The sequence below is a fragment of the Zosterops lateralis genome (assembly GCF_965231275.1).
Source record: "Zosterops lateralis genome assembly, chromosome: 17".
In the NCBI taxonomy this organism is placed as follows: Eukaryota; Metazoa; Chordata; class Aves; order Passeriformes; family Zosteropidae; genus Zosterops; species Zosterops lateralis.
The window spans coordinates 11441683-11460926 of NC_139777.1; the positions used below are offsets into that span (position 1 = coordinate 11441683).

Genomic DNA, 19244 nt, shown 5'->3' on the forward strand with positions numbered 1-19244 from the left:
ACCAGGTAAATCCATACCTTATTGGTATCGGTTGTTGAGCTGATTAAAAAACATTCCAGGTCAGCTCAGTACCCTTAGCATGCCCATTAACTACAGCTGCTCACAGTCCAGATCAAAACACCATCCACATTACTAAAGTAGGGTTTGTTTCCTTGGTGTTGTAAATACAGGTAATTTGGTTACATTGTTATTTTTCACTCCATTTGGTAAATTTCACAGTTGCATCCAAATTTTAAGCCTCACACTAAGAGATGAGGCAGTATATATTTCCTGGGTAGCAATTACACTTTTATGACAGATTTTACATGCTTGAACAAACAGAACCACAGAATGTGCAGGTTGGAAGAGACCTTCAAGATCATCAGTCCAACCCAGCCCTGACACCTCAACTGGATCATGGCATCAAGTGCCACATCCAGTCTCTTCTTAAACACATCCAGGGATGGTGACTCCACCACCTCCCTGGGCAGACCATTCCAGTATTTAATCACTCTTTCTGTGAAAATCTTCTTCCTAATATCCAACCTATATTTCCCTTGATGCAGGTTGCGACTGTGTCCTCTCATTCTGTCAGTAACAGCAGACATGTCAACCTTCCCTGTCAGACCCTTGGGTTAATATTAGCTAAATAACAGAGTCAACTCCTACAGCAACACTTGTTTTCCAGGAAAATATAAAAATGAACATGCTAATTTTCCCAGCCATATGGCTGGCCAGCTTTAAGGACAAACCCCACTAATCTAAAAAAGTGATATTTGATCAGTTAACTCCATTAACTGGACGTGCTCTTACCTGTTATTCCAAGCATGCTCTAAAGTCAGTGTTATTCCAAAAATCAGCAACCTTCCAGTAACAAAGGTGCATTTAGTGTCCTGTAACCTTAAGCATATACTGTATTCCTCACATAGCAAAGTCCACTGGTGGAATGCTTACACTGTTAATTGCTGTGATTCCTACAGCCACGAGTCCTACTGACAAACACACACGTGGAAGTTCTCCTGGCACTGCCTGGCTGTACTATCAAATCCAGCCATGTCAATTTTAAAACCAGGGGAGTTGGTAGAATAGCACAACAAAATAAAAATAGCACAACAGGTCCCTTCCCTTTCAGAGTGACTGGCTCAGTGTACATTTCTCTGCAATGTTCTCTCTCCAGCACAGCTCTTCCCAAAAGTGCTGTCTAGAGCAGGTAACCAGGGTGACCTCCTCCCTTTGGTCTACAGTAAATGTTGTCAGCTGGACTCAGATATCAACAACTGCAGCAAAGGCTTCTGCTGCATCAGGCTCCCAGGGAGGAGTAAGACAGGGAGCAGGCAGGTGCCCATGGCAGGAAGGAGGACAGAGAAAGCACAATGGGCCATTTCACAGGCAGACCAGTGGCTCCCAGCACTCGTGTGTTACAGGTAAAACCTGTAAGAGAAGTGATTAACTTTGACTAGGTCTCATCCTCATCCAAAACACTCCACCAGATCTTCAGTTCATGCAAAATCCAACCCCTCCAAGTCCTGATACCAGAATGGTTATGATGATAGATCTGTTCTTACCAGCAGCTGATTAATTCTCAGCTTGAGGACTTTCTATTGCCTGGATGTCTGGAACTGGGAGGTGACTGGGTGCTCACAATGTCCACTTCACCCCCAGCCTGGTCTGACAACATTCTTGAAGGCATTGCAACAAAAAAGTCAAGGAGAACAGAAGAAGCAATAATGAGATGCATCACCTGAGGACCTTCCCAGGCCCCAGGTGTTTACAGCTCTGGGATTCCCAAGCCCAGAAGGACCATCCTGGTCTCAGATGCACCAACAGAATGGCCTGAATGGGAATGGCTCATGCACAAGTCAATCTTGCTAAGGCTGAGGGAGGGAAGTGCCTGCTGGGGATTGCTTAAGTTAGTCATGAAAATAATTTAATTGTACCCTGCCACCTAAAGAGGCAGTCCCACCCCTTCCTCAGTCCTCTCCCTTCTCTCCATTCTAGAGATCACAGCTCATTTTTGATGACTTGGTCTTTCAGACAGATCAGGACTGATGTGACTCACCTTGTAATTGCTAGATACTATGCAAAGGAAGCAGCGGGACTGGGAACTGGGAACAAGAAGGAAGTCTCATCCCTTCTGAGATGGTGTAGCCCCAAATTTGTTTTAATTCAGTTTCAGGCTATTGGCTGCTCAGTAACAGCCCTGCTTTAAATGAACTCCTTACTGCCACCAAACCACCAGCATTTCCAGGCCACGCTCTTCCAGGGCACAGCTGAACCATGTTATTTTTACACTGTCACCACATGACAAAACAGGGCACTGAGGGGTCTGAAGCCTGGCTATCTATGGATTTCGGTTCTGTGCCATGGCCCACATCTGTCCTCACCTCCAAGATCTGTCACTAACACACTCATTACACAGTTTAAAGTCCTTCAGGCTTGGCAGACAGAGCAGAGACAGAGCCACATGCAAATCCTTCCTAAATACTCTGGTATCACTAAGGGAGGAGCAGTTACCAGCCCCAGTGTGGAAGCACAAGGACATAAATTTGAGTCATATGGAAGAAAAGTCCTTGTGACAGGATGGAGAGGTTTCCATCAACTGGTAATTTTTTTATTTCCCCAGGGGAAAAGGGTAAGACTATTTCTCTTCCAAATTTAATTCCAAGCCTTCCAGAAAAGGGTGAATCACCAGCCAGTTTATGGAGTCCTGTTCTCTGGGACAGTTTGGTTGTTGGAGCAATGCAGGATTTTACATGGGAAAAAGGCTAGGAAAGCACTAAAAGCCCAGTACAGCATCCCCAGCTGATGTGCTGATATCTGCATGGAATGCCAAGTGCACTTTCCACTGTGAAACACTTTTAAGGTATTTCTTTGAAAAGCTCCTCCTGTATCTCCAGGTTTCCTGGTAAGCCTTTGATGTGTGGCCTCAGAATATTTTTTTCCTCCAGAAAAATGCAGTCTTTCTATTAAAAAAGGCTATATTGAAGTCTTTTTCTTTTCCTTCAAATATTCTTTATGTTACAACACTAATGTCCATAACTGAGAGACTTAATTTTCTTCAGTAGATAGAAACTATTTATTTTTTACAGGTGTGTGTATCAGAAAGATTTTCAGGAAACTGTCAAGAAGTTTTTGTAACAAGTACTTCTATGATTTCATGTTTTTAACATAGCAAATGTAGTTCTGAATATGAAACTAAGCAGACTGAAATTTCATCTGCACACTTGGATCTACCCTTTAAAATGTCTTCACTATGTTTCCTGAGTTTTCACAAACAGAATTTACATTGCTTACAGTAATATCTATCCCAGCAAACTCTCAAAACCTTTGGAAAACAGAATGATGCCATCTTTAAACTTTTCCAAAGTCATAGGCATGCCCATGCTACAGGAAACTCTCTCCTGTAGTTTTGTATAAAACTAGAAACAACAGCAAGAGTAATGGGAGAAAAGTTTGTCACAAAGTTTTCATTTTAACATGTTAATTCTTGATGACCTCAGTACAGTTAAATTCAATTATATTGCCACATTCAAGGATGCATCTCATATTTAAGTCAAGAATAATTTGATGACAACAGCTACCAGCAACTGTGTGTATTTAAGAAGTTAATAATTTTCAAAAGAGACATTAATTGTCCATCTTATATAAGCAAGTGCAGATCCGAAGTAGCTTTGCATGATTCTGTCACTGAAAGGGAAGAAGGTTCTTTTTTTTTTGTCACAGAAAGAAATAAAAACAAAACTAAAACTTAAGTGTACACAGTTACTCAGAGTTGTGGAAGGAATCATGTCTATAAAAGTAGCTTTAATTTTCCTTTTCTCTTCCAGAAAAAGCCTATATTCCTTCAGGGATTTGAAGGAAATATTTGCCATTAACCATTTAAAGTGCTGGTCACTTGTTAGGGAAGAGCAAATCAAAAGGCAAGACCATTGTCTGAAAAGACACTGCACAGCAGATGCTACTTTAAATTCACACCCATTATCAACCCTCAGTGTCACTTACTTTGCTAAATAAAAGAAAATTTAAGCTCAGTATAACCTGGCAACTCAGTAAAAAGAAAAAAAAAAAAAAAACAAAACTAAAATCCTATGGCTAAACAGAGAAAGTCAAACTCTAACAGGTAATTTTTTATAAACTTGCCCATGTCACTGAAGACCTGTCCATACACAGACAGCCGAAGTTCCAGCAGTGAAATACGTTGAAGGAGCCTCCCCAGTGCCAACCCTCACACAGCGAACAAATTCTGCAGCCGAAACTTCAAGAAGGTTCCATCTGCCAAAACCACTGTGTGCTTTTAATTAAGACCATCCACAGAAATGTATTAAGAAGAACACAGAAAGTTTCAGGGAGCGGTAGGAGCTCCAGCCTCGTGGTCATGCTTTCCACCCACCTCCCCAAACGCAGATCCCACAGAAAGTCCTGACTCATCTACCTGTGCACAACATGGATCCCACGCTGCCCAAATGACCAAAGTCAAGGAAATGCTTTCAGCATCCAAAATATACAAATACTTTCAGACTGATGTCATCAAGTACATCACTCTACTTCAACTCTACCTTAACTCTTTTTAGTATTATTTAAATACTACATGTTAGCAGCTCAGTTTATTTTCCTGAATAAAACTGCATATCTAACAATTAAATGCAGCCAGTCATTACCTTGGCTCCATTCTGGCACACAGTGATGGAAAATAAAATTTATGCAGGATTTATCTTTCAAAAATGTCAAACCAAGTTTAAAGTAAGTAAAAACTTGTTATTTATTCTTTTGAAACTTTGCTTTAGTGGCTTTATAACCATTTAACACGCAACAAGTGACTAGTTCTAATTTTTTTTTTTTTTTAACTGAAATTTTGTGGATTGAAACCCTTCATAAAGTCTCCGCCTAACTTCAGAATTTATCCTCGTACTATCCTTCCCTGCAATTCGGGGAGCTACTCATCCTGCCACTGATTTGCAACAGAGTGTCAGTTCTTTGCAAAACTGAAGTACCCGAAGACATTTAGTTACAAAGACAAGATCAGAAGTTGTAGCCCACAGTGTGCCCACGCCTCCTACATGTAGGACAGTAAAGTTGTCTTTCCCAAGGAAAATCATGCATGTATGTGTGAAAACTCCACTAATGAATTATTTTTATTTAAAGATAGTGTCCTGTGATTACTTCCAGGCTACACCACTGCTCAGTGCTCCAAATGGTGCCTTCTCTGATCATTTCAGTTGGAATGAGCTCAAAAGAAACAAGTAACGGGTTCCTTGTAACTAGGCACATAAGGCTACCATTATGTACATAAATCAGCTTCCAACACTTGCTCTTTCTCCCTTTTTCAGTATAAAGACCAAAAATAAGACTAAATGGGGTGATTTATTTAGCCAGGAAGTACAAGCCTAACTAATGTTTCTTATGCTGTTTTTCCCAATGAGCAATAGTGATTCAGTCCCATTAATAACATTACACACTGCTAGGACTGGATCCTTGTTGGCAAGACAGGCTCCAACATCACAAGGTCAAAAAAGAGCTTCTGAATTACGTTAGTGAAAAATCTCTTAAGGAGTTTCCACAGCCTCCACCTACTGAGAATCTGTTCTCCTCTCTCATACCAATAGTAACGCAAAAATGGCACAAATTTGACTTCAAAATGTTACTTCTAAGTATATATCTATTAATACATAAAACATTGACTGTACATCAGATTTATTTCATACAATTAAACCAGCATAAAAATATCCATCCCAACGTGTGCTTAGACAGAAACTTCTAAAACTCAAGAAGTATCAGACCTGGCATCTGCCACCTTTAAATGATGTCCAGGCACAGCTCAGGAAAATGCCAGCTGGCCCAGGCAAGCCATGCCAATGCCCACGCTGACAATGATGTGGCCAAGGACGTGCCAGAGCTCAGACTGACACCCAAACTGTCTTTGATTTACTACTGTGGACACACAGGGAGGGAAAGCTTAGCTCCAGCCTGATGGAGAAGACACCTCTGGCAAATGCCTGAAAGGCCATAGAGATCACACCAGCCTAGAGCACAGAGGGAAAGGGAAAATACCCCAGAGCTGCAAATCACAATAGCAGGTAACAGTCCATGACACCTGGAAATCCCTGCACAGATGTTTTCTCACTGTGATGTTCCACCATCATCAGACTTTAATATAACAAACTCTCACACAATCGAAGAGAGAAGACAGATCTTTACCAATGATCACACTAAAACACATACCAACAATTGGCTTGAGCAGATAACTGAGAAAATGTGGGCTGCATTATCTAATTGGATGGCCCTGCATTTGGCAGAAATAGAAAAATATGTCAGAAAGATCTGAGACGTTTTATTCCCGATTCTGTATTGTATTTAAAAAAGAAAGAAAAACACATGTATCTTCAGCCATACAAAAACAACATCTGAGGAATCAAGGGGTTTTTTTCTTGCTTCACCTAGTTTACCAGCCTGGAATCTGGTTTTTCCATTAGCTGAAAGTGAAGTGGCAGTGTTACAAGAAACATGAGACTACTCCCGTCTCAGTTTCCCAGTTTTAATCTCAGACTATTTACAATGACCTTCTCTTTTCATTTTTGTTAGCAACTACCTAACAACACTCAACTAGGCTGGAGACGGGGAAGTAACTGCTTCTCTTCTTCTGAGCTACTGCAGCCCTATATTGTGATCCACAGGGTTAAAAGCAGCCACTGGCTTTAATTTGCCTTTCAGCAGCCAAAGTCCACACTATTAATGAAGCAGGAAGCAGCTCCAGGTTTATGTTTGCTTTTGGGGTGAGCAGAGCTTGCACAGACTATGCCCTTCAACAGAACCCATGGCTCCTTAGAGCTTTTTTCACCCAGCAGAACCACTTACAGGACACATTTTCTGCTACAAGAGAACTGTGTTTTCCAGATCCCAGCACAGACACTTCATGGAATCACAGACAGTGAGATGCTGTTGTGGAGAGAAGGCTGCAGTTTGCTGAGCATCAGCACAGCACTGCATTGTTCCTCTCTCTAAAGACACAGCGTACAAAATCTCTCAGAACAGGCTGGTGACTGGTTTTGTCCCAGCTGCAGGAACCTGCCTTCCTACATCCCTGGTAATACGAGGTCATGACAGACTTGGAAGCTAAAATAGTGTCAGGTACAGGATGGCAGACTGCAGGCAGAAAACTGGATCTGAGAGGCCCTTTCAGCTCTAACAAGGCAGGAAAATCGCGCTCCAGGACATGCATGAGACCAGAATCCAAACAAAGGTGTTCCCAGACACACCAAAACCCAGCCAGAAAGCTGCTGAACGCGGGCGCTCCGTGTTTCTCCTCCGGGAGCTCCACACGTACCCCCCCATCCCTCTCACAGCACCGGCCGGCGGCGTGAAGAGAACGATCCCCCGCGGGATGCAAAGGCGGGCCGGGCAGCGCCTCCCGCCCGCGGCACCGCCAGCCCCGGCCCCGCTCCCTCGACGCCCCCGCAGGGCCATCGCCACACGGGTGACAGGGACAGGGAGGACGCGGCGGGCCGGGCGGGGTGCCGCGGGCGGCCCCTGAGGCGCGGGGTCCCCGAGGCGGGCGCGGGGCGGTGTCACGGCCGCGGGGTGACAGCGCGGCCCTCGGGGGAAGGCGGTGAGGAGGGGCCGAGCGCGGGGCTTCCCGCGGCCGTGAGGGACACAGGCCCCGCCGGAGCCTGCGCGGCCGCGGGCGACCCCCCGGCGGGCGGGCGGTCGGGCGAGGGTCGGGGCCGGGCTGCGCCCGCCGGCGCTCGGCGCTTACCGGGGCAGCCGCCGCCTCCTTCCCGCTGCTCCGCAGCCCCGGCTCCGGGGGCGCCGCGCGGGCCGGGCCGGCGGGAGGGGGCGCGGAGGGGCGCGCGCGCGGCAGGGACCCCTCCGCCCGCCTCCGCCCCGCCCCCTGCCGGCACCGCGCACGCGCCCCCCGCGGGCCCGCCCCCCCCGCCCGGGGCCGTGAGGGGGAAAGGGCGGGGCGCGGGCACGGGCGGCGCGTGCGCGGGGCGGCCCCTCCCTCAGGGCGGGGCTGCTCCTCCCTCAGGGCGGGGCTGCTCCTCCCTCAGGGCGGGGCTGCTCCTCCCTCAGGGCGGGGCTGCTCCTCCCTCAGGGCGGGGCTGCTCCTCCCTCAGGGCGGGGCGGCTCCACAGCTGAACCGCAGAGCGGCGGGCGGGGGGAGAGAGGCTGAGGTGGTCGAGCCCAAACTGACCCAACACCACCGCGTCATCCAGAGCATGGCCGTGAACTCAGCGCCACGTTCCGTCTGTCCTTAAACACCTCCCGGCACGGTGACTCCATCACCTCCCAGGGCAGCGCGTTCCGATGTCCAATTAACATTTCTGTGGAGAAATTACTCCTCATGTCCAACCGAGCCTCCCCTGCCACAGACTGAGGCAGTTTCCTCTCATCCTATCCCTTGTTGCCGGGACGGATCCCGACCCCTCAGGGCCGCATCCTCCTGCCAGGCCTTTGTGGAGGTTCAGAAGGTCCCCCTGAGGCTCCTTCTCTCCAGGCCGAGGCCCTCCCGCTCCCTCAGCCGCCCCTCATCGCTCGTGTGCTCAGACCCTGCCCCAGCTTCATTTCCCGTCTGAGGGCGGAGGGCGGCAACGGCCCCGGCCAGGGCCCGCATTGGGACTGGGGAAAAAAATCTATTATTTTGTGGGGGTTTTCGGCGTAGGAGAGTAAGCACGTATAATTTTTAAGCTCTGGCACCAAGCGCGCACAGTGCAAGGAAACGTAAGTGTGAGTGGGGGGGCTGTGGGTCTTCTAAAGCTGTGCCTCACTGCCCAGATCTATAATTGTAACTTTTCATTCGAGTGAGAAGTAGATGCTTAAATGTGTATCGTGGCTTAAATGGGCTAGAGTTTTCTTCAGTGTGTTCAGCACAAACCCAAATATAGCCTGTAGTAGCCACCTTGAAGAAAATTAACTCTACCCCAGCCACAACCAGCACGTTGTGGTAGGAAATAGCTTTGCCTTCTTAGGTTACAAGAACTCGTGCAAACAAGCTTTGAGAGTCTGAGCCCCAGTCAAACACACTAAACGAAGCTCAGCTTTGTAGCCCATCACTGTACAGGATGTTTGACTTGTCACGTATAACCAGCAACTGAAGTTAATAACCCCAAACTGCAGCGTGGGTGCCTTGGTGGGAGGTACAGCAGAGTTTGTATTTACAGGCACTGGCTGGGAAGTGCTGTGAACACAGTAATGAAGAAAATGTGCTGATTTGACACGTCCCTGTAAAAGTTTTCCTCTATTTAGGTTAAAGCTTCTCTCCCAACAGCAACTCAGCTCTTTTAGCAAGAGAAACATTTCAGTGTAAAACTGAGTTGCATGTTCTCCCTTGAGGTACATTCCTTCCTAGAATTCACAGGAATAGAATTCACAGGAATATAGAATTTGTAGGTTGCAGACTGGTAGGGCAAGTATGATTTACAGTCCCCTCATCTTTGGTGAAGTTAAATTTTTAGTATCATAAATCAAAGTAAATGATATCGCTATTACATCAGAATTCCCTTTAAAACTGGCAGGATGTATGCTGCCAGATACTGCAACATAGTTGGACTTACATGGTGGGAAATTTTTTCTGTTTATGTGTCTCACAAAGTCAATTTCATTGAGATGTCCTTCCCTGTCCATTTCTCTGTCATTCTGCCTGCTCCTACCTGGTGGGGATTCCCCTGGAAGGGCTGCACAGACAAGGTGTACTGGTTTCACAGTGAAAAGCTTCTTTATGTTTAAGTAATAATCCTGATGTTTATTTTCCTACAGCATGACCAGTGTCATTCTGCTAGATTTTCTGCTCCATGATACCTCCAGCAAAATGTTGTCCTGTGCTTCTACCTTTGGACTGATTTTAAAAGTTACCAGCTAAAAAATGGCATTTCAATGGCACTACTTCTGTATTAAGGATGTGAAAAGTGACTGCATTTGTTTTGTACAATGTATTTCTCACGGAAGCCCACAAAGGGCTCAGCTTTCTGTTTTGCAGCAGGAAGCTCAGCTCAGTGAATTAATGAACAAACTGCTAGCTGACAGTGCATACGCCTTGGATCTTGGTTCTGGCACTTAAAAGGTCGCTGAAAAAAAAACGTTAAATTGCAGTATTGTGTGCTGTAATGTGTGCCAGAGTGGTTCAGCTGCCTGCTAGGAAAGCTTTCTCATTGTGGTTATGTCCTGGGTTAGACTGCCCCAGAGGATTAGAGAATCTCCATAACTGGAGGCTTCTAACAAAGAGAGACAAATGTCCCTCCGGAGTCAGGCAGAGATGGCTGATCCTGCCTCACACTGACAGCTGTATCCCCCAGCTCTCAGGGGAGCTGCTGCCCCAGGGCAGCCTGTCCAGGCCTCAGGGCTGTCTGGAAAATGGAAAGACACCTGCTCAGGTGGAGCAATTTGCACAGAACATCCGTGGTTATTATACTCATGTTCTTTCTCCTCCTGCTCCAGCCTTGGGTTTCATTTGCTCCCTCTTGTTCCGGGTGCCGCAGGTACGTGCCCTTTGCTCAGGCTGCACACCAGGCTCACCTCCAGCCCAGGGCAGCTCTGCCCACCTGGGGCCTTCAGTGGGGAAAAGCAGCCAGGAGGAGAGGCTGGGATGCTCCAGACTGGCAGGCAGCAGAGCTGGACACGGCAGGAGCTGGTTGTGGGTGCAGAGTGCCTGGGGCAGGACACGATCCCTTTTCCAGGCTCATCCAGGGGCTGCTGTTCCATGGGTTGCACGTCAAGGGTGCACTTCCTGGGAGAGGGAGAACCATCTGGCAGAAGAATTTCACATTGAAGCTACTGGAAAACTATTTTATATTCTACAGCCTCAACACTGGTAAGAAGTATTAGTAACAGTCATTGAGTTTCTCTTCTTTGCCCAGTTCAGGGGTGAGCATGATATTCAGTGTAGTTTTAAACACTGCAGTCAGTTAAATTTTATCTATTTCCAACGTTGCAATGGAGCCCTATAATCTTTATGATACACACTTAATGAAATGGGCTAGAGAGCTTTCAAGCAGATATCTTTTTATTGTAGAAAGGTTTATATATTATATTAAATTTTGGACTATATTCCAACATAAACGTACTTTAATTACATTAATAATTTAAACAATATTTAAATAAAGCACCAAGTTAACTTGATTTAAATAACTGATTCAGTTTCCACACTGATTCCTACAAAATCCCACTAATTTCATGCAGTGTTTGAAGAACTGGAGGCCAGAACTGATTTCTTAGTAAATACGAACTACAGTTCAAGTGCTCTGCACACAAATGGAAAGTTGATAAAGTCTGAGACAGACTGGGTTTTGAAGCAGAACTCCTACAAAAGGATTCATACAGATCTGAACATGGACTGGGTTGCTCAGCTATTTCTCTACCTTCCATGTAAACTATTTCCACACATTCAAGTTGTTTCAGTTTAGTTCTCTGCACTAACCTCTAGATTTTAGGTGATACAGCTTTTACCTTGTAAAACAAGAAACAGCTTTAATTTTGAAACAGCAGTGTTAAATCCCATGCCCCCAGCAAACTCAAATTCACACATTCAGTGTAATGTAGGCCCACTTTTATCTAAATAAGACCAAAAGAACCTGACAACATAGATACAGGAGATTTTATTTAACATTGTGTACAAAGAAAGGCTACAAATGCCTTAAGACATTTTTCCCCCCACATACAGTTTTTGGATCCCTTTTTCATACCACTTTTCTCAGAAAGTTAAAAAAAAATAATCCAGAATGACAATTTTTCCCTTTCCCCTTCTCTTTGGGCCTAAACTGAGAGATGTTTAGCAGTATGGTTTCAACACCTTTCCATATTAAACTATTAGGAATAGGTTTTCTTTCCCCAAAACAGAGCACTATGAGATACTGAAGCACTAGCAACAGCAGGATAAAATGTCAAAAACTGACTCCCTAATATGGTAGTGTTTAAAATAATGCCAACAGTATTAGCTCTGATGAAACCCCAAATTATCCAAACAATAACAAGTTGTTTGTCTTCTACATCTGATAATTTAGGACTAATTATATAATTTAATTGTATTTATATTTAAATAAATAGTCTTAACTCCTTTCCTTGGAATTCTTCATGGATTATAAACAGTTATAATACTAGAGATAAGAACCAACTACACAACTTACACAGGCAAGAGAAGGCTGAGTTTTTGTTGGGATTTATTTGCTGGACAGATACAGAAAGGACAACATTTCAGTGTCCTGCTGTGAGATAATTTTTAAATTCACCATTTCATTGTGATGCTTTTCAGTTATCCCAACACAATAATTCCTTAGCCTCTTTTTGCTACCTTGGTAATCACTTCTAGTACTCCTGAAACATTGGTCCCTGCATAGCTAAGTTTTATCCAAGATTCTGCATGTTTTGTATGTGACTGTGAAATCCAAGACAAGACTTCTTTTAGGCTGTGAGATGCAGTAAAGAAGGCAGAGAGTAGAAAAGGTTCTTGTGGAGAAATGACCTTCTGCTATGGCAGCTTTCACCTTGCCATTTACTATATATGACATAGGTTTTAGATATAGATCAGTTTTCAGTTATTTGGATAATTCCAAACCAGCATTGTCCCTGTTTCTCCCAAAATGGGACTAAAATAGAGGAATTTTGAGCTACTCTAGATCAGCCCTTGATCACTTGGTTGGGTGCAGTAAGAAGGAACTCAGAACTGCCTTCTGAGCCTCATCCAACTGCCCCAGGGGAGATGGGAACACCCAGGGCCTCTGCTCACTCTGGGCTGTGACCTCGCTTGGGGTCATCTCCAGGAAGCTGCTGCTGTCTCCTTGCAGGCAGGAAGCTGGTTTGTACACAAGCCTGCCCTTTTGTACATCCACAGGGATATAAAATGCCGTGTGGGATAAATCATTCTGCAGATTAGAGAAACAGTTCATCTGTAGAATGTCTCAGATTCTCAGAATATCCCACCACAGGGGAAAAGACCACAGCAGTTACACAAGCAAAAGCTCTAGCACAAAATAAAATTTTCTCTATGCTGGTGAACCATTTTTGACAAGAGGATTTGAACTTGATTGTGATTCAGACAAAGCAGTAAACACTTCTGTTAGGCTTGGGCACTCTGTAATTATATTAATTCCCAAATACGCTTGAACAGCTGTAAATAATAGAATTTTACTTAGCTCACAACACAGCCCTGCATGAGCCCAGAACTTCAGCAGTACCTGGTCCACTCTGCACAACAAGACTGGAAATATTTTAATTATCTCTAGGGCTCTGCTCTGTAGCTCTGCTACAAACTGAACCTGTCAGTGTGGTAATTGCTACAGTGCAGAAAGATGTGAAGTGGTTCTGTTGGAAAAGGAGGGGTCTTGTCTTACTGTGAGGTGAGACATGGCAGCAGGAAAAAAATTATGTAAACTGCTGCAGGTTTTACAGTGGTCTCCAGCAATGTCAATGTAAGAAGGTAACACAGAGAGAATCAACAGTGGAGGCAAACTAGGAAATTTAATAACTTTCTAATTCTCGACAAGAGCATTTATGAATTTGCTTGACCTGAGAGGCCTCAATCTAATGATATGGTCACAGAAGGGAGAATCAAGACAACACATACACTCAGATCTGCTTTGGTCCTACTGCCCCAACCTTTCTGCCATTACAGGTGTTGTGACATTTTATCCTTGCAGCCCAAAACCAGACTTCTAGCTCAAACAGTAGTCCAACTTTGTGGTTCTAGGAGCTTTTTACTTCCTTGTGGTGGTGGTTCACCTAGATTAACATACAGGCACTATAGCTGCTGCCTGAAGGGAAAACGGTAGAGAGCAAGTGGTAAAGCTTTGCTTTCTTAGCACTGAACTGTGAATGTTCACTAGCAAGAAAGAGGGGTTGCAGCACATCAGAACTGTGAGGCTGCTGTAGCTAAATTCCTGGCATTCCCATATTCATGTTCATTTACTGGCAAGAGAGCCTTTCCTCAGTTATCTAGGGCATGAGCCACCTTCTGTAACTCAAAATGAGAACCTCATTCTAGTCCCACACAACTTGATCTTGAGCAATTCCCAATTTTGCTTCCCTTTTCCATTTGTGTTGGTTTTATTCCCTTATGATTGTTAAGGAACAGTTTATTAATTGTAAGTGCTTCCTTTATAGCTTCTGTTAATTTTAAGGGCAACCCATGGATTTAATTCTATTCAATTAGAAAGTTCATAAAACACAGATGAACATTTATTTCATCCTCGTTCAGAATGGAGAATTGCTAATACTAGTCCAAGGCTCCAGTATCTCAGTTGTACAGGCCCTGTGTTAAAGGAAGGGAATGGTACCATGTTTATTTTTCACTAAAAGTAGTAGGATGATGTTAGCAAAGGCTACAAAGAAAAACATCCCTCAAGTAGAAATTTAAGAGGGCATAAACAAGTGACTATCTACAAGAATTTGATTAATTTGAATGTATCTAGGAATTGTCCTTTCAGATTTTTCTTCTGCAAAGAACAGAAACAAATCCGCCCTAAGTTCCTGCACAAATGTATTAGTCTTCTGTTATTACAAGTCCCTGTCATCTTGAATTAAAGTAAGAAGAGGAAGGTTTTTTTCTTAAAATATTTTATACTAAAATTTCCATAAGAAGAATGCCACATCTGATAAAGTTATCCCAGTAGGTGATCAAGCACTGAAACAAAAGGATTACCTAGTGAGGAACTGGAGAAGGTTGGTGTTTTGCCATCAGACTTCAAACATTTTTAAACCCACTGACCACTGGTCAGTTTACACGTTATACACACTTGAAAGAATGGCACATTAAGGTAAATGAACACATGGTGATGCCTTCCAGTGCTACACATGTGACAAACTAATCTGGAGATCCACCTTAAGGAACAGTCCATTTGTTTAAACTCTAGAAAACTAACAGGAAACAACCATAAAAGAATTTTTAAACAGGTAAAACTAATAAACTGTAAAAATCCTGCCCCTCCCATAAGTATCCTCTGTGGTTCCACCAGCTCCTGGCCAGCACCCTGAGGGCTGCGCGGTGCCAGCTGGTTCTGCGTGTGCGCGATGACGGCCAGAGCTGAGGGGGCAGTGGGCACCCCACTGCTGGTTTCTGCCCTTAGCTGATACACTGAAAAATAGCAGCATTAAAATACAGCCTGAAATAGCTTAGCTACTACCTCAACTTGTTAAAAATGTGCAAGAATAAAGAACACCAGCAGCATTTGAATGGATGTATTTCAATTTGGTTTCCGACGCTTCCCTCCCATACAAAGCACACACAAACACAAAGCTGACTCTGAGCTAGTAACTGTTATTTCTTGTCCATCTTTGAAAACTTTTCCCTTCATTTGCTTAACTTTTAAAAATTCTACTTAAAAACTTATTCAGTGTTTAAAAAAACCCACGGAAATTTTAAAGTAGCTTTTAAAAGCCAGGAAACTGATGCTTATTTCCCTCTTTAAACTAGAGAGACAGAGACTATCCTAATCACCTGAATTTCCTTAGCTGAAAACTTAAGCATTTCAGATTCCTGTTCCTGAAAGCGACATTTGTAGAAAAGTCTCTCCAATACATTAGAAACTGAAGGAGCAAAATCTCCTAGTGCACACATAAAGGGTAACTTTTTGCTAGTTTGCTCTTGTGTTGTTTATATTGTACCTTTTAACATAGAAAATTAAAGAGTCCAGTTTCTGACACAACTCACAAGGGAATGTATAAGAGGAGAAATCAGAAGGCCTTTACTAAAGCCAAGTTTTGCATTTCCCTTTTTTATAAAGTATGATAAGGCTTATGTAAAAAAAAAAAAAAAAAAAAAAAAAAAAAAAAAAAAAAAGTAAAAATAAACCCCTAAACAAACAAAAAACCCCAACCAACATCCCTGGGGAAAAAAAAAAAAAAAAAAAAAAAGCCTTTTGGAAATACCTAATTTCTGAAAACATAAGGCTACTGGAAAAAAATTAATTGCAAAATTAAAGGAAATTCAAGAAATCAATTCTCATATTTCAAATCAGTTCATGATTTCATCATCAGCAACACAATCCACTATCTTTTCCAGCCCAAAATTACCAGCTTTGGGGAAAACATATTCATACTTAACAGAAATAATTAACGGGTTAAGTTAAATTAACTTTTTTCCCTGATCCACATGCCTGCATGTTAGATAACATTACATTAGAACTGAGCATTGTAATGAGAGACTGACAGCAACAACCTGTCACAGTAACCAAAGCAAAAGCAATTTTCTCATGGTTACATACTATAGATCAGTAATTTAACATTAAAATTAACTTCCTATATAAATAAAAATTAAAAAGTTGGGCAAAAGTAAATTGGCACAGTCATTATGGTATTGCTTTCCAGTTTCAACACTGCAAGGAGCAGCCACAGACTGCAAACACCAAAGGAAAAGGCTATCACCCAGCACCAGGTGTAGCTTGGGTTTTTTCCCTTTTCCTTGAAGTCATCAGCAGTGCTCCTGCCTCAGGTCCATCCCCCCGAGTGGGAGCAGGCAGGAGTGCAAGGATTGCTGTAGAGCTGCTGGGGAAAAGGGAAACAAATACAGAGAAACGAACACAGAGAATGCTTTACTGCTCTGCACCACATGGCTCAAGTCAATGGTTTTTCAGGATTGTGACTAATTTTTACCTTCAAACAGGCAAAAAATGAAACTAAAAATTTTTAAAAAATCAAAATCTTAAGCTTTCAAGTTTCCTTGCCTTCATTCCCTCCCTCCCCCCAAAAGCACCTCCTACTACAGACAGTTTTTTCTTTTTTGCGGGTTCGGAAGTTGGAATGTTGTGGAAATACATACAAGAGAGAAGGAATTTCTAGTTGTACATTACATTACAAAGAGGTTTGCTCCCAGACCTAAGGAGGGAGGGATACTAAGCAATATTAAATTCCTATAAGAATCCTTACAAAGCATGCAAAATATTGATATACTCACAAAATTGAAATTTATATTTTTTCCTTTCTGATTTTGCAACTTCACAGTACAATAATTTCTAATATTCTGCAGCAGTCAGAATTACAGTGACTACAAAATCATTTCCCTTTAATTTTTTTTTCTATTTGCTTGAAACACTCCTTTTGCTATTTTTTTTAATTGATAGTTTGCAGATCACCCATCAGAAAATGTGCAATTCAGCACAAGAGGAGTTGCTTTCTGTGTCATATTTCCCTGAAAATGATGCTGACACCTGACCCTACCAATCTTCCAGAACCTGTCCCTCCCTCCCCTTTTTGTGCTGATTCCTTCCCTTGTCTTCCAGCTGTACCTTCCTTCTTGCCAGGATGATGATGGACAGATGCCACTAAATGGATGCTGCAGAGCTGGGTAGGAGTAGTGGGGGCTGGAATAGTTTAGGAAAATGGCATCACTCCCACCCCCAGCATGTTTGGCACAACTGCTTCAGAGCCAGAATGCTGCCTCTGGATACCAGCTATTAGATTCCGCAGTTTCAATTCCCTGGGCAAATACTGCTGCCTTTCCACCCCTGTAGCTCAAACTGATTTAGGGAGGGAAATACAAAATTGGTGTTTGGCCAGACCTTTTGTACTGCTTGATGGAGTTCCACAGAAATTTCTCCACTGCTCTTAATTAAAACAGAGTTGGAATTTCTGGAGAATCCACAATGCATGCTACTTGCTAGATTGTCCATGAAGTACATTCTGGCATTTTTTCAGAGTGTTTGTATCTATCAGAAAAAGACTCTTGTAGAAACAATGTACAAAGCCTCCAAAAATTCAAGTATCAAAAAAAAGGATGTTCTGATAAAAGTCTGGAGTAAGCAGCCACCCAACAGAGCTGCTGATTTTTTTTTTTAAATCCACAAATTCTTCAGTTACTTTTGCAGAGATAACGGATTTTCTTTGGAGTGTTGGGAATTAACAATCTTCCCAAATAATTTTCATCAAGTTTGGTGGGGTCTAAGGAATTTAGCAATCCTTCCTGGATAATATTGTCTCTGCTTTTATAAGCTAACAAACAACAGAATCACTGACTGTTATCCTCCCTGCCTCACTTTAATTTGCTGTATTTATTTATTTCATTTTGTTGAGTTTGTCTCAACCCAACAAAACCCATCAGAAGTGCAACATAGGCAAGAGCAGGGCATCTCCTTCCCTGGGATGTACAAGCATTTCTATGGGAAGGGCTGGGTGAGCCAAAAAACCATACAAACAAACAAAAGAAAAAACCCAGCCCCCAACCAGACAACAGTTCTAGCTGTACATAAATCTCTTTGATTTCTTTAGAACCATATTCAAATCAAGACTTGAATTTCTGTGGAGAGAATTTTAGATCCCAGACCCTTCTCTTCTCCTTCCTCTTGCAAAGCAATGCTATTTTTTGTAGCCTCGAACAGTACTTGAAAAACAGCAGTTATTAAAGACACAGTTGTGATATATTCTTTAACACCCCCTCTCCCAAAAAGAGGTGTCCTATCAAGTGGTCCAGTAGAAATCTTGAAGTTTCTTTATGATAAATTAAATCCATAAAATGAGGAATACCTTCTGTCACATTCCCAACAAGAATAATCGCCACACTCTGTGGTGCATTTGTCCAAGTGTCTATTGCTCCTTCTAGTGGAGATTCCGCACAGCTCCATCTCCGGTTAGTCCTGGTTCTACCAGCACAAGGAGGTTGTTCTCCCTTCCCTCCAGCTTGTCTCTGGTTAACAAACAGCAGAAGCATTGAGGGCCGGAATTCCCCAGCACAGGAACAGGCCAGTCCGAGGGAACACCAGTCATCTTTTTCCCAGGGTGACAGAGTTACGCCAAAAGCAGTCTGTGTCCTGTTGGTACCGCAGGCACCTACACCTCTGTGGAGAAGAGAATGCTTTGCCTCTTGCTGTCTGGGGTAGGGATAGTCTCTAGCTGCAGGAAGTATAGAAGAACTTGAACCTGAAAAGAGAAGCAACAAGGTAATACTAAAACCCTGTAAAAACTCATTCTCATCCTGGCTATGTGAGAGCTGGTGATACAGCTCTCTGGGACATCTAGCAGCTGTGTATTTAATACACTGTATTACAGCAGTAGAAATAGCAGAACTTGCAGTGCTTCAGAGATACTCTTTTTAAATTCCAGGTGGAACAATGGTGCTGGTTGGTTCCAGCACTGAAAAAATTATATCTAGAATTTGCCTTTACTCAATGGGGAAATACAAACCAGTCTGACTCAGTGACACAGGCTCTGTGCTCCAATCCTCTGCATAACCTTCAAAGGCAGCAGTGGCCATAGAATTTTGTTGTGCATCAGTGAAGGTGGTTTAACGCTGAGGAGCATTGTGGAAACACTGCTGATTCTTTTATCCCAGGTCAGCAACACGGTGCTGGGAC

At 43.3% G+C, this 19244-nt stretch overlaps 2 protein-coding genes across 2 annotated transcripts in view; both read right to left on the reverse strand.

Moving 5' to 3' along the window:
- SPECC1L (sperm antigen with calponin homology and coiled-coil domains 1 like) overlaps positions 1–7786 on the reverse strand; it is a 63283-nt gene extending 55497 nt beyond the window's left edge. Inside the window, exon 1 of the mRNA XM_083874136.1 lies at positions 7730–7786. The gene's annotated coding sequence lies outside the window, so the exon portion shown is untranslated. The remainder of the gene's footprint in view (positions 1–7729) is intronic.
- A 3763-nt stretch (positions 7787–11549) lies between these two features.
- BCR (BCR activator of RhoGEF and GTPase) overlaps positions 11550–19244 on the reverse strand; it is a 98092-nt gene continuing 90397 nt past the window's right edge. The window contains exon 23 of the mRNA XM_083873842.1: positions 11550–18810. Coding sequence (XP_083729968.1) covers positions 18721–18810 — 90 coding nt within the window. The 3' untranslated portion in view covers positions 11550–18720. The remainder of the gene's footprint in view (positions 18811–19244) is intronic.